The following is a 24,441-nucleotide window of genomic DNA, read 5'->3' on the forward strand; positions in this document are numbered from 1 at the left end:
GGAGCTGGGTGTGTGGAGAGCCCTGTGAGAGCCAAGAGGAATTGAGGCACTCTGTGCACATATTGTACATTAGGCTCAGGGAGTCAGATGTTTCTCAGGCCAGTGCAGACACAGACAAATTCAAGAGGAACGTGGGACAAAAGGTAATCTTTTCTTTCCTTCTGCATGCAGGAGAGAGAGCTACTTTCACCAATTACTCTGCTTCCTTAGTAACCATTGTGGTCATGCAAATTGGCCTGTATCATACCTGGATGGGAGTAAACATAATGGCTGTAGGATTAAGTTCACAAGCTAATAAAGCACCACACTGAAGGAATAAGATTTGAGGAATCTGTGGAAGATAAGTCAGAAAATTGCTGACTGATGGACATCTCCCAACCATTCCTTTATTTGACTGTTGTTTCTTATGTGTACTCAAAACACTTTACAAAGTATTTGAACTCCTTCCCTAGACTGATCATTTTAAAAGAGAAAAGCTAATGGTCTTACCTTACTGAAGCACTTTGCTGATTCAAAAACCACAAGGTGGGCTCTTGAAGAAAACCAACATACACTTGGTTTAATAAATTTTATAAATTTATAAAGAGAAACCAAAGCTAAATGTAACTTGTATTACCCAGGTTTTTCTCTTTGTTTATCTTACTTGAACAGCACTAAACTTTTTTTTGTTCTCCCTTCCCCTAGTGTAGAAAATTTATTTAAATTGAAATGGAAAAGGATTATTTATTAAATAGTCGGTGGTGACATAATTAGAAAGAAAAGAGTTAGAACTAATTTACATGTAAAAATAATGTCAGGTGGAATTGTTTGAAATGTTAAAAATGAAATATATAAGCATTAGAAGGAAATAGAAGACTTTGGGGTAGAGAGAGAAGAGCTTTTCAAGCAAGGTAAATAACATGGACCCCATAAAGAAAAATATTGTCTAGTTTGAGCAAATAAAAATTAAAAAATACTATGTGACAAAAGTCACCATTAACCCAGTGAGAAAAACTAAACAGTATGCTGGGAGGACATATTCAGAGAGTGACTGCACATTGGTAAGTGGGAGATAGCATCCCAGTGGGAAACTGAATGTGCACATAATATGAATTTATATTTCACAAAAAGAAGATCATCTTCGTTGGTCAACTGAAATGACCTGTCAGAGTAAGAATAGTGACAACAACATAAGGAGAGGGACCCTGTCCCCCATGACCAATGGAAGTTAACGAATACCTATAGTCTTCTTTGTAATGTTGTCATACATATGAAAATTTTAATGGTACATATTCTTGGGCCCATTGGTTACACTTTTAGAAATAAAAATCAGAGTCTCTTATGCAAAATTCTTGAGGCCATTGTTTCAGGTTTCAGAGATTTTCAGATTACATAAATGTAATACAGTACGTGCATTAACAACTCCAGGGAACACCACAAGCAAACACATTCATGTTTCTAGAGGGAACAAATGAATATTCACATCACCTCAGGTAGTGTTGCCTTTACATGAGTCAATAAGAGAGCTTTCAATTCCCAGAGCCTTTTGGATTTCAGAATTAATGAATACTATAAATATTGCTAGATAATTGTATGATACACAAATATATGTGTGACCAGAATATTTCTTTTGGAATTTGAACAGCAAAAAACCTGGAAGTATGACTAATTTCAGTGAGTATAGGAATGGAATATATTGTGGTATGTTTGTATGGTGTGTTACATAGCTGTCAGATTGAGTTGGAATTTTATGTACTGACTCAAAAAGATGGCTTGTACTAGATAAGAAAACCAATTGTAGGAAAAAGGTATGAGGTATAATTCCCCTCAAAAAATAGGGAGAAGGGCATCTCTTATTTTGTGTTTTGTAAAAAGAAATGCTTACACTGGTTATCTCAGTTGACACTGGTTATCTCAAAGGATTTGGAAGGAAGCAGGAGAGACTGTTAACTTTTCCTTTAATTAAATGAAAACAGTCTTTTCTTCAAAAACAAATACAGTGAGTCCTAGAGAGCACTTAGGACCTGGAGACTCTACCATGGTAGAGCCACGCTAAGCTCTTAGGGATCCTGAGTTTCATTATTAGTGCAAAGCAGGACTCACCCCCAGCTAGGCATACAACACCGGCCTTAGAACAGGGCCTTCATTACTTAATGATGAAGTGTAATAATTTCCAAAGTGTATTAGCATGTTCCCTCATAGGGAAGAAACTAGTTAAACAGGGCTGTCACTGTGAAACAGAAATCTATCCACCTCAGGAATCTTTTTATAATTGAGCCGCTTGTGGTGAATAATAATTCAGAGCAATGGTGATTTTTCTGTGATGGATTCATCCAGTAAAACAAAAATGGTTTTCTCTTTCTGAGTGTCACTTGTGATATTCATTTAAAAAAAAATTATTTGAGAGGCAGAGAGATAGACAGATAGAACTCTGATCTGTTGTTTCAGTCCCCAGATCCTGTAACAGTGGAGGCTGGGCCAGGTCAGACAGAAGTCAGGAGCTAGGAACTCAATCCAGGTCTCCCAGTGTGGGTGGCAGGAACCCAAATACTTGAGCCATTATGTGCTGCCTCCTGGAGTGTGACATTTTTTTTCTTTATTTTTGCACACATTCGGAATATGTTTAAAAATAGAGCTATTTCCATCATAGTTTTTCCAGACAAGTTTTTCCAAGTGTATCATGTATATTCTTAGTTCTTGGAAAGAAAATTACTAATGGTTTAGATATATTAAAGATAATTAGTTTTTTTCCAGATAGTCATCGTGCTTTTTATTTGGTTTTATTCCCTATATTTATTACAGTATATATAGCCACTCTCTGTAGCACATGCATAAAGATTTTTGTGCTTAACTTTTTGAGTATGGAAGATTGAATGAGAAAATGCTAAGGAAGAGAAATGATTAAATACGTCTTATGATCATGACAAAGCAAGCCCCAAAGGTAGAAATCTAGGATTGGCCCTACCAGTGCACATTTGTTTACTTCTCCCTACTTTGATATTGTAGAACATTACTCCCCCCGCCCCCACCATGGGTAGAAATGGCTCCACCCTCTTTTCTACAGGATACTTGGAAGGCCAGAATGGAATAAACTTGAACTGTGTGGTTGATCTACCAAATAAAGATTGGGAAGTTGGAGGCATGAATTTGACGCATTTTAACTTTTATGATTAAGAAATTCAGCACTCTTCCCTTTTTGTAGCTAAATAATTTGTGTAACTGAGTGGCTTGGAAGATTATACCTCAAAGGTTAGTAACTGAGGAGAAAATCCATTGAGATAACGCATGGTTTACTGTTGTTTAGATTAAAAGGGAAGCTAGACAAACACAGGGACAAAGCTTAAAGATTGTTGTGCTCCTTCAGTGGCTCTTTGAAGGTGTGAGCTATTCCTGCTTTGCTGTTAATGTGTTTTGGCTGTGTTGGAAAAAGGGCAGAAAAGGTAAGAACACTGATAGTTTGCACCCTTTGATAGATCAGCACATTGTTTGTCTAGATACAGTGTTGCTGTAACTATACCTTTGTTTTATGAAGTAGGAGATGCAAATTAAAGGAATATCATTAACTTGGCAGTGGGATGTTGGCTGCATTCTACCATTTTTACCTGTTCCTAATTTTGATCTCTTACCTCAAGGCCATCCTTGGCAAACAATCATGCACTTTGTTATAAGAATTTAGGACACCTAGTTTGTCTTAAATTTGGAAGGGACTTCAAGTTTTTTTGTAACACACCAAATTAGAGTTGTCTTTCTTTGTGGATTACCAAGTATATTTAGTTGGTTGTGCTTTTCTGTGACAGTATTAAAAAAAAAAAGTGTGTCTTGATGCTTTGGGTAGGTCAGACCTGAGTCATTAATTCCCGCAGTGCCCATTGCCATTTGCTGTGTTTAACACTGTAATACTGTATCCTTTGACTTCATTTTGATGATTAACACTGCTGTTTATTAGGCTATGCATAAATGTTAACTCGATTTCTGAAATCAGTCTTTTCAGGTTGTTGAGTGGTTTGGCTCAGTTGGTTTGAACGTGAGAGCTGTTATCCTCCATTGGTCATCTTGCCCTCAATAGAGAAACATGAGAGTGAAAGATAGTGCTTGCCATTTAACTTAAGAAATAAGTAATCTTCACTTTTGTAGAGTAAAATATTTGACTTAAGTAAGTAGTTTGGAACATTATGCCTCAAAGTTTAGTAACTAGAGAGAAAATCCATTTAAAATTAAAGATAGTGATACATAGTGTACTATTACCTAAATTAAAATGGAAGCTAGATAAACACAGGAACAAAACTAATGATTGCTATTCCAAGGCCATTCATTGACCGTTAGTTGAGGATCATGAGTGATAGATGTCAGTGTATCTGAAATTCTTTAATAAGGTCCAATAGAAGAAGAGCATAGATGAAAGTAGTGGTGATGTTGAAAGGCAGTATATTCAAGGTTGTATACAGTAGAAAATTTTCTGAGCTTTTTGTTGTTCATCTGTTTCTAGCTTGGGAAATGAAAATGACTTGTTTTTTGATAAGGTTGACATATTTACTGTATTCTCTCTATCTCTCCCTCTGTCTTTATAATTCTTTCAGGAATAGAAATAAATCCTAAAAAAAATTAATTTTTTTTACTAACCTTAAATTCTGTCATGCTCTCATTATCATTTTACCTGTATTGAACAGGGAATTTTGTATCCTGAGCAAATACAATGATAGAACTGAATGATATAGAATGATAGAACTGAAATATTAAAATAAATGATATAAAATATTTTATCAAATGCATTTTTCCCCAAGCCAGCAGCTAGACTTATTTAGAATCCAAGTGTGGATGCATTTGATAATTTATTTGGCTTACCTATTAACATGGCAGAGATAAAAATCTTACATTTTGTTGTGCAGACAGACTTCTAATCTTCTTCCTAATAATGTGCAGTCACCTTGTTCTCACCTCTTCACTTGCTTTACCTGAAGATCACCATTTTGATCTCTCCTCTCTCAGAACTTTGCCTCTAGGTATCTGTTTCACCCATTTTAAGTACCAAAAGAGAGTTTTGTGTAGACCTTCCATTTCTTTCTCTAAAGGGCTTTTTGAATCTGTAAATTTCTATAATCTGACTGCTTTCTGTATCTGTAAAGAAAAAGCAAAACTCTAAGGTTAGAATTTCCAAAATCCTTGAGTTTTAATGTTGGTGAATGTGTTCTGATGAAGAACTTGTTTTTGACCCGAGCATTTAGCCCAGCAATTAAGACCTGCATCCAACATCAGAATGTCTGGATTCAATTATGAACAGTAGTTCCTGACTCCAACTTGCTGCCAGTGTAGACCCTGAGAGGCAGCAGTGATGGCTCAAGTATTTGGGATCCTGTCACTCATGTGGGAGAGCTGGATTGAGTTCCTGGCACTGACCCCATCTGTTGTCGGTATTTGGGGAGTGAAACAACAGATGAGAGCTTCATCGCTATCTTTCTCTCCCAAATAAATAAAAAATGTTAAAAAAAAAAAATTGGATTCTCGGAAACAATCCATGGTTTTTGTTTGATAAACAAGTCTTTAATGAACACTGTATTCTTCTCTGGGAAGCATTTAGGGGTTGACTGTTCAGGGAGGAATATAAGACAGGAATGTGATGAGAAGGAATAAGAAATTAAGGATACTTGTAAATCAGCTCTTAAAATTTGCAGGTCTAGGGTAATAGTGTAAATGAAAACTCATGTACCATATATTCAAATATTTAAGTTATGATAATCAGTTAACAAAATGCTAAATATATCATTAACCTTACCTTGTCAGATGCACTTTTTATATAATATCTTGGAAGTACTGGTTCAGATGTAGATTCTCAAACTCCTTGGGGCTCCATACTAAGTCTGGTAGCCTGGGCAGAGCTGAGCCAGTGACCCATTTCTCTTGTTTTCCCATCCCCAGCTCCATTCCTGACTTTAGAGGAGTGTGGACATTGTAGCTCTTATGTCCAAAGCCTACCCACACAAGGCTTTGGGTGGCGCATACACCGGTGGGAGGTTGGAGCCAGGGGAAAAGGCACATGTAAGCTCTGAAAATAAAGGCTGATGTTATTTGGATAGGGAATTCCAAGGTTCTGCTAATTCCCAACATGGAGAGAGCACTTTTTTAAAATTTTTAAATGTTTATTAATATAAAGAAAATAGTTTTCATGTGTTTCATAGGTACAATTCTAAGAAGAGAGTCATACTTCCTTAACCCCTTCAATCCCCCTCCTTCTTTCCTTTCTTTTTTTCTTTAATTTTTACAAAAACATAATTTCAGTCCATTATATAATCACAGGCTTAATGCACCACTAACCATAGTCTTCAACAAGTAAAAAGTATAAAGACCACAGTGCCACAGGAGTATAAACAAAGGCTAAAAACAGCAATCAAATCACAAGATGTCCATTTCATTCTGGTAAATTGTTTATATTCTACATAACTACTGCATAACAGAAAAAACATGATATTTGTCTTTTGGGGACTGGCTTATTTCACTAAGCATAATGGTTTCCAGTTGTATTCATTTTGTTGCAAAAGACCCGATTTCATTCTTTTTGTGGCTAAGTAGTATTCCATAGTATTTATATACCACATTTTCTTTATGTAGTCGTCAGTTGATAGACATCTGGATTAATTCCATATCTTAGCTATTGTGAATTGAGCTACAATAAACATGGGGTACAAATAACTCTTTCATGTGCTGATTTCAGTTTGGGTAAATTCCTAGGAGTGGGATGGCTGGGTCATATGGTAGGACTATTTTCAGACATTTGTTTACATTCCCACCAACAGTGTATTAGGGTACCTTTTTCCCTTCAACCTTGCCAGTTTTTATTATTTTTTGATTTTTGGATGATAGCCATTCTAACGGGGTTGAGGTGAAACCACATTGTGGTTTTTAGTTGCATTTCATTGATGGCTAGTGATCCTGAGCATCTTTTCATGTGTCTGTTGGCCATTTGTATTTCGTCCTTTGAAAAATGCCTGTTCAGGTCCTTTGCCTATTTCTTAACTGGATTGCTTGTTTTGTTGTTGAATTTCTTGAGCTGTTTATAGATCCTGTATATTAGTCTTTTATCAGTTACATAGTTTGCTCCTATTCTGTCAGTTACCTCTTTACTTGGTTGAGTGTTTATTTTGCAGTGCAGAAGCTTCTTAGCTTAATGTAATCTCATTTGTCTATTTTTGTTTTGTGCTACTTTTCCAAGAAGTCTTTGTCTATGCTAGTGTTTTGCAGAGGTTTAGTAATTTGATGGTATCAGATCATAGATTTAGATCCCTGATCCATTGTGAGTTGATTTTTGTATAAGGTGTAAGCGCGAGGTCTTGTTTCATATTTCTGCACACAGAGATCCAGTTTTCCCAGCACCATTTGTTGAAGAGACTGTCCTTCCTCCAGGAATTGATTTTAGTTCCTTTGTCAAAGATTAATTGATTTCAGATGTGTGGATTGATTTCTGTAGTTTTATTATATTCCATTAGTCTACATGTATGTTTTTGTGCCAATACCAGGCTGTTTTGATTATAAGTACCCTGTAGTATATCTTGAAATTTGGTATTGTGATGCTTCTGGATTTTGTTTTTGTTGTTTAGGATTCCTTTATCTATTTGGGGTCTCTTGTGTTTCCATATGAATTTTAACATCATTTTTTCTAGACCTGAGAAGAATGCCCTGGGAATTCTGATTGAGATTGCATTGAATCTGTAAATTCCTTTCAGTAGTATGGACATTTTGATGATATTAATTCTTGCAGTCCACAAACATGGAATAATCTTCCCCTTTTTGGTCTTAAATTTTTTTCTTTAATGTTTTATAATTTTCATTGTAGAGATCTTTCACATCCTTGGTTGAATTTTTCCAAGGAATTTAAAATTTTTTGCAGCTATTGTGAAAGGTACTGATGTTACAAGCTCTTTCTCAGCCATGGCAAATCTCAACATTCAGAAAAGCTGAAATCATACCATGTATTTTCTGACCACAATATAATGAAGCTGAAAATTAACAAGTTAAGAAACTCAGAAAATATGCAAACATATGAAGACTGAACAATATGCTCCTGAATCAACAGTGGGTCATTGAAGAAATCAGAAGAGAATTCAATAAATTCCTAGAAATGAATAAAGATGATATCACAACATATCAAAACTTATGGTATACAGCAAAAAGCAGTGTTAAGAGGAAAGTTTATAGAAATTAGTGCCTACATCGAGAAACTGGAAGGTCCGTTGCTGTGCTGTAGTAGGCTAAGACTCCACCTGCAGTGCTGCCCTACCATATGGGTGCTGGTTCGTGTCCTGGCTGCTCCTATTCTGATCCAGCTCTCTTCTGATGGCCTGGGAAAGCAGTGGAAGATAGCCCAAGTCCTTGGCCCCTGCACCTTCATGGCAAACCCAGAAGAAGCTTCTGGCTCCTGGCTTTGGATCTGCCCAGCTCCGGCCATTGCGACCATTTGGGGAGTGAATCAGCAGGTAGAAGACCTTTCTCTTTGTCTCTCCCTCTCTGTCTATAACTCTACCTCTCAAATAAATAAATCAGAAATTGGAAAGGCATCAAGTAATGATCTAACAAAGCATCTCAAGGACCAAAGAAACAAGAAGAAACCAAACCCCAAAATAGTAGGAAGAAAGTAATTAGAGAAAAAATAAATGGAATTCAAGCAAACAAACAAAAAATCCCACAAAATATTAGTGAAATGAAGAGCTGGCTTTTTGGAAAAAAGAAATTAATACACCATTGGCCCAACTTACCAAAAAAGGGTGGGGGGGGGTTAGAAAATTCTGAATTAATAAAATCAGAGATGAAAAATGAGATGTCACAACAGATACCACAGAAATAAAATTAATCATCAGAAGTTACTATAAGCAGCTATGTGCCAACAAATTGGAAAATTCAGAAGAAATGGATAGATTCCTGGACACATCCAGTCTACCAAAAGTGAGTCATGAAGACAGAGAAAACCTAAACAGACCAATGACAATTTTGAGATTGAATCAGTAATAAAGACCCTCTCAACAAAGAAAGCACAGGACTTGGATGGCTTTGTTGCCAAATTCTACCAGACTTTTAAAGAACTAATTCCAATTTTTCTCAGACTATTCAGAACAATTGATAGGGAAGGAATCCTCTCATATTTCTTCTATGAGGCCTGAATCACCCTAATTTGTAAACCAGAAAAACATACAAGGAAAGAGAATTATAGACCAATCATTGATGAACATAAATGCCAAAATCCTCAACAAAATACTCATTAATATAATCCAATAACATATTAGAAAGATCACTTACCCAGACCAAGTGGTATTTATCTCTGTTATGCAGGAATGATTCAATAAATATGATATAATCACCTTAACAAACTGAAGAATAAAAACCACATGATTGTCTCAATAGAGGCAGAGAAGGCATTTGGTAAAATACAACAACCTTTCATGATGAAAAACTTAAACAAATTGGGTGTAGAAGGAACATTTCTCAACACAATTAAGTCCATATTTGACAGACCTACAGCCAGCATCATATTGAATGAGGGAAATTTGGAAGCATTTCCACTAAGATCCAGAACCAGACAAGGATGCTCACTTTGACCATTGCTGTTCAATATAGTTTTAGAAGTTTCAGCGAGAGCCATTAGTCAAGAAGAAGAGAACAAAAGAATACAGTTTGGAAAAGAGGAAGTCAGATTATCCCAGTTTGCAGGTAACATGGTCCTATATAAAGGGAAATCAAAATGCTCTGAAATCCAGAACTTTTTGAGTTCTGACAATAATGGTCAAAAAAAATTAATGATTTTGAATTTTTAGATTAGGAATACTTAACCAGTGAAGTCTGTACAAATGTCCTAGGGTTTGATATGTGTCTGTCCCAAACATTTTGGATTAGGGATACTCATATGTACTTTATGTTTAGAGACATCTCATTTGTACTATCCCCATTTCAGGTACTCAGTAGCCAGCTGGGGCTAGAGTATAATACTGTATTGTAAGGGAGCACAACTCTGTTCTGCAGGGGACACTTGGCCCTTGGGGCTTAAGACCATCCTCTTTACATAGATTTGTAGTCTTTTATTATTGAGTTGATGCAGAGAATAATTGCACCTCTTTGTCTTTACGTTTAGAGATGGTGGCCATTTCAGAATATGAAATACATAAATGTTTTTCTCTTTTATTTATGCTTGTCAACTGTGTTTTACTAATTTGCCTCACTGCTGCCTTCCTTTATCCCAGATTGTGAGAGTAATAGTAATTTGTTTGCACAGATGAATTATTTCACCCTCATTGTGGACCTGTACTTCTCCAAAAGGCAATGTTTCCTTTTTCCATCGAGTAGTTACCAGCTCTGAGACCCTCCCTTTACCCCATTTCTGAAACGTCTGTAGTATGTTGTGTTGAGTAATGTCTATTGCATCTTCTCCCTTTTGGGAGGAACCATTTTTAAAGTTTAGTCAAACTGTATGCAAATTTTAAAACTCTCTCCATTTCTGTCAAATAAGAAAAAGTATCTAGAAAGTGGGATCCTAGCAGTTTCATCTGTGATAACTCAGACAAACATTTATCTCAGATGAGTTTGTCAGATATTAAGGGGTGTAGCAAGCACTTGTTAAATTTGAATTTCAGATAAACCATGAAAATATATAGCTATATATACACACTTATATATATATTTATGTCCCATGTAATATTTCAGGCATACAAGGATCTTTCAAAAAGTCCATTGAAAATTGAGTTAAAAGATAAATTAATTTTGGTGGAAAATTTTTGAAACCCATGCATAGTTTTTTTCATAATATGCATTTTCCATGAACATCTTGAATCTCTCTCAGATTTTTTTGCTCTAGAATTAATTTTTCTTAAATCAATTTCCACAAAATTTTTGACATGCTCTTTATATTAAAATAGTTATTGTTTTCTGAAATTAGTATTTAACTGAAAGTTCTGTATTTTATCTGTAATCCTATTTCAGGATTCTTTTACCCTCTTGAAAATTGAGCACCTTAGCAGCTTTTATTTCTGTGAATTATATGTAGATTTCTACTGAACTAGAAATAAAAGTATGTTAATTCATTTAGATAGTAAACCATTCATGTTAACATTAAAAACATTTTAATACTATTTTTAATGAAAAATAAGTTTTCTAAAACAAAAATAAGAAGAGTTTTGATTTGTATTCTTACAATTCTTTTAATGTCTGACTAGATTCTCATATCTCTCTGTAGTCAGTCTGATATGCTATTAGTAAGACATGTGTCACCTGGCAAACAGTACCAAACACTTGGAAGAAAATGATAGTGACAGATGAAAATTTCTTTATATTTTTATGAAAATAATTTTGATTTTAGGGATCTCCTGAAAGAGCTTCAGGGAATGTTTCTGGCGTTCCCCAGCATATTTTGAGGCTCACCAGGCTAGAAATAATAGACCCTGAAATTCTACCTTGTGTTTTATAGATCATGGATAATTAGATTAGAGAATAATCATTGTTTGTTTTAAGAAAGTCTAATGAATCAAAGTGAAAAATATAAAACAGACAACTTAAAAATTATTATGCATATTTTGCGGTTATTCTTTACTGAGTTTATGGTTGTTGATGATAATTTAAAATACTTCTATATCTGTACTCAGCTTTCCAAGAAAACAGCTACTACAAAAAAATGAAGATTAACACTTTCAACCTTTCAAATAGTTGTGTTATCAGCTTTCTGTGCAGAATAAAGTTTTTAATTTTTAGAGTAGAGCTTAACACTTTTTATTACAGAATTCAACAGATAGGTCCCATGATGCTTTCTTTTACAGACTGGATTGAATTGAAGTATCTTTAGAGTGTCTGATCAGTCTTGGGCAGAGCGTACACTTTGGGTTTTTAAATGACTTAGCATAATGCGGTGACTGCTGTGATTATCATCTCGTAGAGAAGTAATGTGAAGGTGGGCAGTGAGCCAGATGTAGGAGCTCACAGAGAAGTAAAAATGAAAGGTAGTTTTTAAAATTGCTTTAGTTATTTGGACAACTAAGAAAATGAAAAAAATTAGCAAAAATAGAACAAGAGGAAATGCTGGTTTGAGGTAAGTTCAGTTTTGGGTGATTCAATTAGATGGCTAATTTCTCATCAGAAATCCTACAGGCGAGGAGAGAGTGGAGAGACATAGTCCAAGTCTTAAAAGAAAAAGACTGTCCACCCAGAATACTGTGGTAAAATGGAATGAGGATTTTCCAAGGAAAGGTGCATGGCCAGCAGTATCAAGTGTTACAGTGAGATTAAAGAATGGTAACTGGTTCTTAAATTTGGAACCGCAAAGTCCTGGTTACCTTAGTGTGTCATTATGATAAATGTTAAAATTTTTACTGTATCTGTTTCAGATTTGAGAGAAGTAGAGTGAAGTTCCTCGTTTTTCTGGGATAACAGAATTCAAAGGGGTCCTTCCCTGGGACCATTTACATGTGTGATAGTTAAGCTGAGGCATGGCTAAAAGACGGACCCTAGCAGAACTCACCACCTCAAACATTCAACCTTGCAGTAGAGTGACAAGTGTGTTTTGGATATAAAGTTTCTCTCTTAGGTAAAACATCAGGCTTAGAAGTCAAAAGATACACATTTTAGCTCTACTGCTCCCTCAGCCTCTGAAGGCTTCATTTCCTCCTGTGTTATATTTGGGAGTCAGGCTAGATTACCTCTTAAGGCTATGCCAGAATTATGTAATGCTGCTATAAAATTTGTTTCTTTTTCTTTTGTTTTATTATAATAGGTTCACGAAGTTGAAGAGTCTTAACCTTTCCAATAATCATTTAGGAGACTTCCCACTAGCAGTCTGCAATATTCCAACCCTGGCAGAGCTGAATGTATCCTGCAATGCCCTGCAAGCAGTCCCAGCAGCTGTCGGAGCTATGCACAAGTCAGTACTTTTAAAACCCACTGCAGGGGTATCTGGGAAACTACATCAGATAGTAGCATATGAGATTAGTTAACTTGTTCTGATCATGTAAGTCTTGGCCCCAAATCAAGAGATCAGTAAAGCGTCCCTTTGTTGGAGTTTATACTGTTAAAATGCTGGAAAAATTCACATATCTTTGTTTAGAGTTAAAGATTCCTATGGGATGAGTGTGTCTAAACATGGCGGAGGGTTTACTTTCTCATTTTTGTGTTATATTGAATTCTAAGACACAGAAGAGAAATAAGAAGGAAAGATGACTATTTGGGTTGGTTCACACTTGCAGTTATCTCCACATTGTTTCCATTTATACTTATGCATGTTGGGGAAAGTTGGTCTCAATTTCTTTTTTTTTTTTTTTAAGATGTACTTATTTACTTTGAAAGTCAGAATTAGAGAGAGAGAGCGATATCTTCCATGTGCTTGATCATTCCCCCAAATGGCTGCAACGACCAGGGTTGGGCCAGCTTGAAGCCAGAAGCTTCATCCAGGTCTCACATGTGGGTGGCAGGGGCCCAGGCACTTGGGCCATCTTATTCTGCTTTCCCAGGCCATTAGCAGGGAGCTGGATCAGAAGTGGAGCAGCTGAGACATGAACTGGCACCCATATGGGATGCCAACATTGCAAGCTGTAGCACCACTATGCCACAAACCGACCCCATGGGTTATAATTTCTGTTTTTAATGAAAAATAAGATGCTTATCTCTGAACTGTTCTCTCTGGTCCACTATTGCCTCTGGCTGTGCCTTTATGCATTTTGCAAGGAGTAATATATTTTATAGTGATATGATCTATACTTGTGGAACTTGTTTGTTGATAAATATGTAAAATTGACCCATTCTCTTTGTAATTCTCATGTTTTCTTTCATAGTTTACAGACATTTTTGTTAGATGGAAACTTTCTCCAGTCCCTTCCTGCTGAGTTGGAAAACATGCACCAGCTTAGTTATCTTGGTCTATCATTCAACGAATTTACTGACATTCCAGAGGTATTGGAGAAACTGACTGCTGTGGATAAACTTTGTATGTCTGGAAACTGTATGGAGACCCTTAGGCTACAGGCTTTAAGAAAAATGCCTCACATTAAGCATGTGGATCTAAGGTAACCATTTTTGAGAAATATCTACACCACTTGGGTGGTTGGCTTGTCTGTGGGTGGTAGATTATAGACCTTTTGGTGATATTACCCAAGGCAAACAGCCTGATCAGTTGAACGAGGGCCCATTTTTCTATTTCTGCCCAAAGGGAAGAAGAATGATTGATGGTAGCGTTCACTCTTACCCTAAAACTTGCTTTTAAAAAATTCTCATTCATGAATGACTGTATCTCCTGAAAGTCTTAATTTAATTTTGCAAATCTGAATCCAGTTTTAATGTGTATGAATAGACGGAGCTGTTGCATCAGAGAGCTATTTACAGTGAATGAAATGTGTGTCATTGAAAACAAAGTGGTTATTTTTTTCCTCATAATTCTTTCTTTCCATGGCTTATCTGAGGCATTTGACATCATTGAGAATTTCTCTTCTTAAATTGTTTTTTCCTTCCTGGTTTTCTTAATATAATATATCCATTAGGTAAATTTATTTACTTAATTAATTTACTTTAATTTTCTATCTCTCTGTCTTATGACTCTGCTCTCAGTTTAGCATTCTTCACAAAAATTTGAAATCTTGTCTGACCAATGTTTACAAGGGCAGAAAACCTGCATTTTTTTTTTTAACTTTTATTTAATGAATATAAATTTCCAAAGTACAGCTTATGGGTTACAATGGCTTCCCCCTCCCACCCACAACCCTCCCCTTTCCCGCTCCCACTCCCCTTCCAATCACATCATGATTCATTTTCAATTCTCTTTATATACAGAAGATCAGTTTAGTATATATTAGGTAACGATTTCAACAGTTTGCCCCCATATAGCAACACAAAGTGAAAAAAAATACTGTTGGAGTACTAGTTATAGCATTAAATAAGAGTGTACAGCACATTAAAGACAGAGATCCTACATAATATTTTTTTTAAAGATTAATTTTCTATGCCATTTCCAATTTAACACCAGGTTTTTTTTTTTTTTCCATTTCCAATTATCTTTATATACAGAAGATCGATTCAGTATATAATTAGTAAAGATCTCATCAGGAAAACCTGCATTTTGAATCTTTAGCACACTGAACCCCCCTGGAGATTAACTAGCCTGATCCTTGCTGCATGATGGATGCTCACAATCATCCCTTAGTAACTAAACTTTGCATTTTGTTGCTAAGGCACAAAGACCCAGTACCTGAAGAAGAAGCTGTTCTACATTTCTCTTCTTAAAGGAAACACAGGAGCCTGTCATAGGCTTGAGTTCTTATAAATCAGCATATAGGGCTTAGGCCTTAATACTGACTTGCTCAATTTGATACTATTTCAACCCACCAATTCCCTCATTAGCCAAGCACTGATGTCCATATAATAGCCTTGTTAAATCTTGGGCAAGATATTTAGTGTGTACATGCTGCTTTGTTCTCATCTATAAATTATAGTTAGCAACAGAACCTCATTCATGCAGTTGAGGAGGGAATTGAGTTAAATTGCCTCACACCCTAGCATATATTACACTTTGTTGTTATTAACTGACTGAGGACTCTTCTCCACTCAGCCGTCATTTTTGTCATCCTTACACCTCTCTGATTGTCAAAGGTAGTTCTGTCCTAGCTTCACTGCCCACGTTCTTCCCTATTGCTAACACCAGACTCTTAATCAGGCTCAATTTTTTTCAGCATGAGGTTGTGTCTTTCTTTGCTTCCTTTTCTTCTCTTCATATGAGAAGTCCCCCAGGAATTACTTAACTTTTTCATCTGGAGAAGTATCAGTTTGAAGATCTGGAATTATTCATGTGGGGAGCACAAATGGTTATAATTTATCAGACTTGAGAACTTCTGGAATGTATAAGATGGGGAATTAAACACTTTGTCTTGTTAATTTTCTTTCCAAATTATTTGCCTCTGAGTCACTTGGATTTCCCAGTAGAGCCAATAACAGTGGGTTACACTGACCGCAGGGAACAAACATGAGATGATTTCTGAATTACCTGGTATACTTAAGAAGACATCGTTTTTCTTGATGTAAATTAGCTTGCAAATAAGATCAAGCTAATAATGTCTAGAAGTAATAGTTCTTAGAGCTTAATAGATTCTTCAGATTTGTAGTTTTGTACATTTTTAGATGACATCAGGTACAGGATTTTTAAATACTGAAATATACACTAAGCACTCTGTCAACTTTGGGTCATCATGGGTAGTAACTGTTTCCTTTAAGTCCCTGAGCTGAGGAGGAAAAAATCTGTTAGATTGGCTTATAATTCTGCCTTAATAGCTAGTGGGAATTTAACAGGAGTTTCACTTCATCTTTCTTTTTAAAGACTTTATTTATTTATTTGAGAGGTAAAGTTGCAGACAGAGAGAGGGAGAGACAGAGAGGTCTTCCATCCACTGTTTCACTCCCCAAATGGCCATGATCGCCTGAGCTGAGCCGATCTGAAGCCAGGAGCCAGGAGCTTCTTCTGGGCCTCCCACATGGGAACAGGGATGCCAGCACTTGGTCTGTCTTCCACTGCTTTCCCAGGCCATTAGCAGAGAGCTTGATATGGGACACAAACCTTCACTCATATGGGATGTTGGCACCACACGTTGGGGCTAAGCCTACTAAGTCAAAGTGCAGGCCCCTTCACTTTGTTTTTCTAGGAATTTCCTTCAAATGGAAGTGTTACTTCCATTCCTTCAAATGGACTTCCATTTGAAGATTAAAAGTGTCCATTTTCTTTTAGTCTTACTATCTTTGTTAAATTGATGTTCTTTGAGTCTAATGTTCTTATATAGCATCCTTAATTTTTCCTCTTCCTCTCTCCAAAATGTGACCATTTCCCACATTTCTGCCCTCAGTTGCCTTTCTATATGTTTTCCAGTGTGGTGACTAACTGTACTATGACTTCACCTTTCACTTTCCATCACAACGTCATCACTCCCCAATCTTCCCTAACCCTTCTTTGTCTTCTGACTAATTTTTCTTCAGCTTCTAGCTGGACAGTTTTCCCTTCTCCATCAACACTTCACCAAATATATGTGATTCAGAGTCCAGTTTCTTTCTCTATTTAACTAGTTCTTCCCCCTAGATTCCTGCTTTTGCTGATAGAAAGCCACCTCATTGATTATCCAGACACAGAACTTTTGTTTCTATTTTTAATCTACCAGTAGGTTTTTATCAGTTCTTATACTAGTTGTTCTCTTTTGTCCCTTTTCCATCTTACTGCTGCTGTTGTCTCCTAGCTAAGCCATTTGCTTCTCTTGTGCAGCCTCTTAAGCAAACAGAATCTTGCTCAGAGTCTTTGGTTTCCTAGTTCAAGGTATTTAAGCTCTCATATCTGGTTTCAGCCCGTTAGTGTGCAAGTGCCTTGTAGATGAGGTTCCGTCTCAGAACTGCTCAGGCTTGAGCCTCTAACCTCTGCTGGCAATTCAACTATTGCTGCTTTTCCACAGTGAGATGTAATAGTTTAGAAACAGATAGTGATTTGAATTGCTGCAATATCCAAATGCTTTATGAGTAGATTCATCTCATTGTACAGGGAATTGATCAGTTTAGGTATTATCCGACTTGCACGGTGAGTAGCAAGTGGTGTGAACTCTATATTGATTGTGTGCATGGGACTCTACGTCAGTCTGCAGTGAATTAGGTGTTTGGACATAGCTCCTGCAGGACTGACGTTGTGGTGTAGCAGGTAAAGCCGCTACCTGCAAAGCCAGCATCCCAAATGGATGCCAGTTAGTGTTCCAGCTGCTATACTTCCAATCCAGCTTCCTGCTAATGGCCTTGAAAAGCAGCAGATGATGGCCCAAATACCTGGGTCCTTGCCTTCCACTTTGGAGACCCAGAAGAAGCTCTGTTGTGGCCATTTGAGAAGTGAAGCAATGAATGGACGATATTCTCTCTCTCTCTCTCTCTCTCTCTCTCTCTCTCTCTCTCTGTGTGTGTGTGTGTGTGCAGAACTCTGACTTCCAAAATAAATAAATAAAGCTTTATAAAGAAAATAGCTCCTTCACTGTATATAATTTAAGCACTGCTTTTACTTGTCCTGGAACATCCCTGCCCCTTGCCATTAGCACTTAGTAAGCACAGTCTTTGATAAATATTAATTTACTAACCCACCTTTCTAACCATTTTCTCACTACTCTTACATACACTGGACCCCTGAGAAACCATGCCCCCAAGCATGAAACTGTTCCTTTCTTCAGTCGAGCCATTGTGCTGCTGCTGTGGAACTGCTTTTCTTCTCCCATTAACATTCTCATGGTCTGCCGGCCCTTGGGATTCAGCTGCATGCCTCCTTTTCCACATTATCTTTTTTCCCCCACTATTCTCTGTATTTTAATTATTATTTATGGCACTATCACTTGCTTGTAGTCCTGATATTTTACATTTTAAAGCGTATCAGAGTCTGTTCACTCAATTTTGAAATGTGTTGACAAAACTGTTTTATTTCTGTCAGTGATGTCAAAGCCATAGATCATCATTCTCTCCATAACCCTTCACACTTTACAAAGTACCAGCACAGTATTATTTCTATGATCTTCTCAGCTGCTTTGTCAGACAAAGAGGTGGTAGCCTGATTTCACAGATTAGAATCAGACTCATTAGGTGCCTTGCACAGGGTCATCTGTGCAGAGCATTGAGCCGCCAAGTAGGGCTGAAACATCATGCCCCTTTACACTGCCCTTCTGCACATGGGAATTTCCAGTGAATATTTATGAAGTAAAGGAAGTAGTCATATTAACCTAGGGAATTACTAAAAGGGAATTTTAGCCATATTTTGCCTCTTAAATGTTTATCCTAAATAGGTGTATTTGTGATACCAAAAGCTTTTGGTAGTTGAATTATTGTAAGAGTTGGTAATTTAAACTACACAGTGGGAATGTTCATTTTCCTTTCATCATAGATGTTCTTTTGTCTCCTCATTAAACCAACACTTACTGTGTTGGTAATACAATAGTGCTTATGTGGCCATTTGAAATCAAGACAATGCCATTATGAAGGTTAAAAGGGTGGTTTTCAGAGAATATGGAACATTTTTTCAATTCCTGCAGCCTATTGTATCTAACATGAGAAGGTTGGTTTTTTTTTTTTTTTTTTTTTCATTTTTTTATTCCGTGTACAGAGTCTAATATTCTAGTGAGCATTTGGAAGTTGGCAAATTGCTGGGTTGAAGCCAGTTTTTAAATCTTACAACCTGCAATAGAAAAAAAGGGAAGGAGCCAAGAACATCATCTTGGGACATTTGAATAGGCCATATGCTGTGTTCACATGTTGACAAATCCTAGCTCTTTGCTGTCACTCATCCTTGTGTTACAGTGGCTTTATGATATTGCTCTTAATAATTGAGTTACCGTAGTTTTGTTTTAATTTTAAAAGGGCAGAAATTCACTACAGAGAATCTTTAGCATTTTTCTAAAATGCTTGATGTTTTTGATATCCTTGATGTTCTTTCACCCAAGTGCATGATCTTGGCACTTTGCTAGCTTTGTATGAGAAGTAAGTAAGCGAGTTTGTTGTTGTTTGTTTTTAAAGAAGTGAGGCATAGCCTACCAAACTGAGAATTGAGATTTTCATGTATTTTCTTCTCTTTGAAGCTAATTGTATCTTTGTTATTTTTGTACCTAGTCGCCATCACTTCTTCCTTATATTCTGACAGCTCATCTGCAGCAGTTTGGCTAGAGATTGGTCAGTCTTTCTCTGTAGAGATGTTAGACTCCATTCTTGGCCTTCATTTTGTCATCTCAGAGATGCCAAGTCTCAGTGTTTTCTGTACTTTGCTTTCAAGTAGATGCAGGCAGTTCTAGCGGTCATTTCAGATCCTAAGTGGGTGAGAACCCCTATCCTCTGCTGCTCCAGTTAATTATGCAATTTTCATTCATTATTTTCTCCCCTGTCCTGCCTTATATTCCACCCTTCTGACTGCCTGCTCACTCGTCCTCTCTCCATCCTTAAATATTCTTGTTATTTAAAATGTGATGGGTTGTCTTAGGTTTTGTTTCCTGCGTTCTGTCTGGTATGGTATCAGTACTTTCATAATCTGATTCTTTGGAAATGATGCCTAAGTGGATTTCTTTTCCTTCTAGAAATGAATTGAGATAAAGTCAATATGCTTTCTCCTTTCCCAGCCTTAGTGGTTTAAAATTGTTTTTCAGAATATATTATGAGGGTTAAGACCTTTTGGAATTGTAGCTGAAAATAGCCAGAGAATTTGGCCAGCTAAGCAAGGCTAGGTGCTGACACTAGAGAAACTGGAGGACTACAACCCAGAGCCTGGAGTCCTCTCTGGGTACCCCACCATAGTAGGGTATGGCCATTTATTGGCAACACTGCAGTTAATTGCAGTCTCTCTCTGCTTCCTTTACTCTGAAGATTGAACATAATCCGGGAGGTAACAGCAGATGAAGCGGACTTTGTGCAGCACGTCACTCAGCTTGACCTGAGAGACAATAAGCTGAGCGAACTGGATGCCATGATTTTCAACAACATTGAAGTTTTACACTGTGAAAGGAATCAGTTGGTGACATTAAACATCTGTGGCTATTTCCTAAAAGCACTCTATGCCTCTTCTAATGGTATGTAACAAAGACCACATCAAAGTTTCTCTTTTGGTTCCAAGAGCTTACCCAGCACCATGATCTCTGCCTTTCTGATTTTTCTTTCCTCATTCATTAGTAAAGTAAGAATTAAGTTTGCTATGATAAAAGTCATAAAAGAAGAATACTGGTTTGTTATTTAAAGAAATCAAAAAGGAAGATTTTACTGTTCCTAGCTGTTTAAAAATTCAAGTATGTCTTCTTTAGATAAGTTACTCCCAATTTTGATTTGGTTCTTCTGATTAAAGAAAGGGAGGAAGAGAAATGAACTATTTCTTTGGCAACATTATTAAGGTAGTAAATTTGTAGGCTTGATTTAATGCTGGAGAGTGAAAGAAAAGCTCACTGTGGACTCCATTCAGGATCTCCAGTTTCATGTTCCACTAATAAAGGAACTCGATAGCCTGACTTATGTATCCACAAAGATAGCATAAAGCAGATGTCTTAATCACTTAGTAAGTTCTCTTCTTCAGAATTTAAACATCATGACAGGTCCAGAAAAGAAAAGTTTCTGTGGGCATATGCTTATTCGGGAAGATCTCAGTCCCCTGCAATCAGCAGACTGAATGGAAACAAGTATTTACTTCTACAAGTTGAACCTGTGTTTACCAAGCACTTGTTTTGTGCATGATGTAGTCCGCAAGTGCTAAAAGCCTGGTGGTGGTTGTTTTCAATGTGCCTGTTGTCTTCTCATTGGAGAACAGAGCCAGGCTCCAAGTGGCACAGGTTCTGGTCTAATCAGAGTTCTGTGCTGGGGGTTGCAGGGTTTGGGGTCAGGGAGTGAAGAGGGAGGAAGTGTTACTGGCTTGCTTATTAATAATTTGAAATTAATAAGCCTTGTGGGTTCTTGCCTCATATTCAGAGAAGAATTCTGAATACTGGCACAAATAAACCAGGCAGCATGCTAAGTTTTTAAGCTTTTATTCAGTGAGAGAAATGCATAATAGAGTAAGGGCCTATCAAAAAGAGAAAGAGAAATCTGGATTTGTACTGAGCATCAGGAGCTAGCCACATGGAGGTGCATGCAGGCCAGGAAGCATGGTGCTCAAAGGCGGGGTAGCAGGGGTCCATAATGGCAAAAAAGGGCAAAAAGGCCAGGCCCACTGTATTTCAGGCCTTTAATCCACTTCCAAAGGGGAATGGTTAATTAGCCTGATTGTCAGGTGGGCACAGAGGTGTGGCCAGGTAGGGGCATGAGGTCACACACAGAGCATGGTGAAGGTGTAGTCTTCCAGCTCACAAACCTAATCAGTTTTATTCTGTATGCCTGCCTACAACAGAGGGAATGTAAATATGATTTGATCAGCAGTTGTCCTGGATGCACAGAAGTCATTATGGGATGCAGGGCTTGGAGTTGAATAGCGAAGCACTAAACTAGGTACACAGTAAACTATAGAGATCAGGAGAGATTCTTAAGTGGAGATCTGTGATGCAAGTGATGCTCTTAAGATAGCAAGCAGGAAAGGAGTGTGGTACAGATGCATTTATGGGAGAAGAGTGAAGGAATCTAGTGCCCCACTAATCCAGGTTATTGTGATGGGCTTTGTGTGAGCTGGTGGGAACTTGGCAGCGAGGACTATGTATGTTGATTTGAAACAACTACTCAGAAGTAGTATCTGACACTATCGAAGAAATTGAAAAAGGAAGAGAGCTGGTACCAAAAGTGGACTTAAAAACCCTTAGTGGGCAAGCCAGTAGGAACTAAACCTTTGAAGGACTTGGTGAAAAGTTGAGAAGCTGAGAGACATTTAGAAGCTATTGTGTCTGAGAAGCAAAACCTGGGTGGACAGTGGTGTCACATTTCATAAAATCTTGAAGAAGAGTTTTCAGATTTGACTAGGGGAAGTCATTGTGACCTTCTGGAGAGCTGGTTCAGTAGAGAGAGCAAGACAAAAGATAAGATGAATTTAGTTTTGTTGAGGGCACTCTGCTTGTTACAAAGATGGCATTCCAAGGGTTTTTCTTTCCAATGAAGTGAGCATGCATTACAAGAGGAAGACCATAGTGAATGGCTGGGGAAGAGGCAGGAAAGTAGAATGAGTGGTTTATTCTCATCTCTGAATAAGATCTTGTGATTAAATTAGAAGTTAGCTTTACCTTCCTGTGCTTTCAACGTTGAATGGATGCATTGTACTTCCTAAGCTAAACAAACAGTGGAGAATAAAGCACAATAATGATATTCTACGCACAGAGTCTCTGTCACTTGGATAATAAGGTTTTTGTGTTTTTATTTTCCTTCCAGAACTTGTCCAAATTGATGTTTACCCAGTTCCGAATTATCTGTCCTACATGGATGTTTCAAGGTAATAAGTCAAGATTCAGAGCACTCTTGCATCTGCTAGAAAATTGTTTAAATAGTTTTGTCTGAACTTATGCATAACTACTTGTTATATTTTGAAGATAAAAAATAAAAATTAGTGGTTTTTACATATTCTGTAAAATGTATATTACTGTCTAGCCATTCAAATACTGTTTGTGGCGGGGTGGGTTAGCTTACTGGTTAAGATGCTCATATCCTGGGGCTGGTGCTATGGTGTAGCAAGTTAAGCTACCGTCCACAGTGCTGGCATCCCATATGGGTGCCAGTTTGTGTTCTGGCTGCTCCACTTCCCATCCAGCTCTCTGCTAATGCACCTGAGAAAGCAGCGGAAGATGGCCCAAGTCCTTGAAGAAACTCCTGGCTTCTGCCTGTTTCAGGGCTGGCTATTGTGGCCATTTGGGGAGTGAACCAGCAGATAGAAGATCTGTCTCTGTCTCTCTCTGTCTCTTCTTCTCCCAATGTAATTCTGACTTTCAAATAAATAAATCTTTAAAAAATATACTGTATTCTGTATAATTCGAGCCAGCAGAATCAAGGTGTTATTTTGGACACTGGATGTGGACTTGAAAGATTAGGGTCATGACTGGAAGGCCCAGTTACTCTTTTTTTAACCATGTCTTTATGTTTCTCCTTGAAATAATGTTAATTTCTTTATTTTAAAAAGATTTATTTATTTATTTAAAAGGCAGAATGACAGAGAGGCAGAGAGAGAGAGGTCTTCTATCCGCTGGTTCACTCCCCAGATGGCCCCAACGCCAGAACTGTGCCTATCTGAAGCCAGGAACATCTTCCTGGTCTCCACACAAATGCAGGGGCCCAAGAACTTGAGTCATCTAATTCTGCTTTCCCAGGCCGCAACAGAGAGCTGGATCAGAAGTGGAGCAGCCAGGACTTGAACCAGCGCCCACTTGGGATGTTGGCACTGTAGGTGGCATCTTTACACACTACACCACAGCACCAATCCCTTTTTTTTAATTATTATTATTATTTTGGATTCCTCCCTTTTGTTATTTTGTACGTATATCTTCCTGCTGAGAACTCTTAGAAAATAATGACTAGGCCTACCAAAATAGGAGTTCTTTATACCCTGCCTGGCTTTCTAGTTATTTTTGAATAGGCTGACCATCTGATGTTTCATGCAAATTTGCTTATGCAGTGCACCATTTTATTCCAGTTCTCACAGGCTGTGTAATTGACTTTGTCCTGAAGCAGCAAATAAAACTTTAATAATTTTAACACACAAAAATTCAAACTCATTTTGAGGGTAATTTCAAAGGGAGTACCCAAATTTCCTGAGCACATGGGAGTTTGTGACCCCTCAATGTGATAACTGTTAAGTCATTTCAGGTCTAAATTCTGATATACTTGTTAACCGTCACCATACCATGTAATCACAACTGCAGTGTGATTTGTCATGTACAGAACGTTGTCTTTCATCAGGAAAGTAAACAGACTTAGCTATTTAACTAACTACTCAATCATAATTATGTAAGATTTGGTCAATATTCAGCTATTTAGGAGAATTGCTGCCATTTTATTTTGTTTATAATTATAGAATTCTTTGAC

At 37.3% G+C, this 24,441-nt stretch overlaps 1 protein-coding gene across 1 annotated transcript in view; it reads left to right on the forward strand.

Annotated features, from left to right (window-relative positions):
- The window catches only part of PHLPP1 (PH domain and leucine rich repeat protein phosphatase 1), a 237,815-nt gene that overhangs the window by 148,569 nt on the left and 64,805 nt on the right, over positions 1–24,441 (forward strand). Inside the window, exons 5-8 of the mRNA XM_062201773.1 lie at positions 12,716–12,862; positions 13,770–14,000; positions 20,332–20,534; positions 22,798–22,858. Of these exons, the coding sequence (XP_062057757.1) occupies positions 12,716–12,862; positions 13,770–14,000; positions 20,332–20,534; positions 22,798–22,858 (642 nt within the window). The remainder of the gene's footprint in view (positions 1–12,715; positions 12,863–13,769; positions 14,001–20,331; positions 20,535–22,797; positions 22,859–24,441) is intronic.

This window comes from Lepus europaeus, chromosome 9, assembly GCF_033115175.1.
Source record: "Lepus europaeus isolate LE1 chromosome 9, mLepTim1.pri, whole genome shotgun sequence".
Classification (NCBI taxonomy): domain Eukaryota; kingdom Metazoa; phylum Chordata; class Mammalia; order Lagomorpha; family Leporidae; genus Lepus; species Lepus europaeus.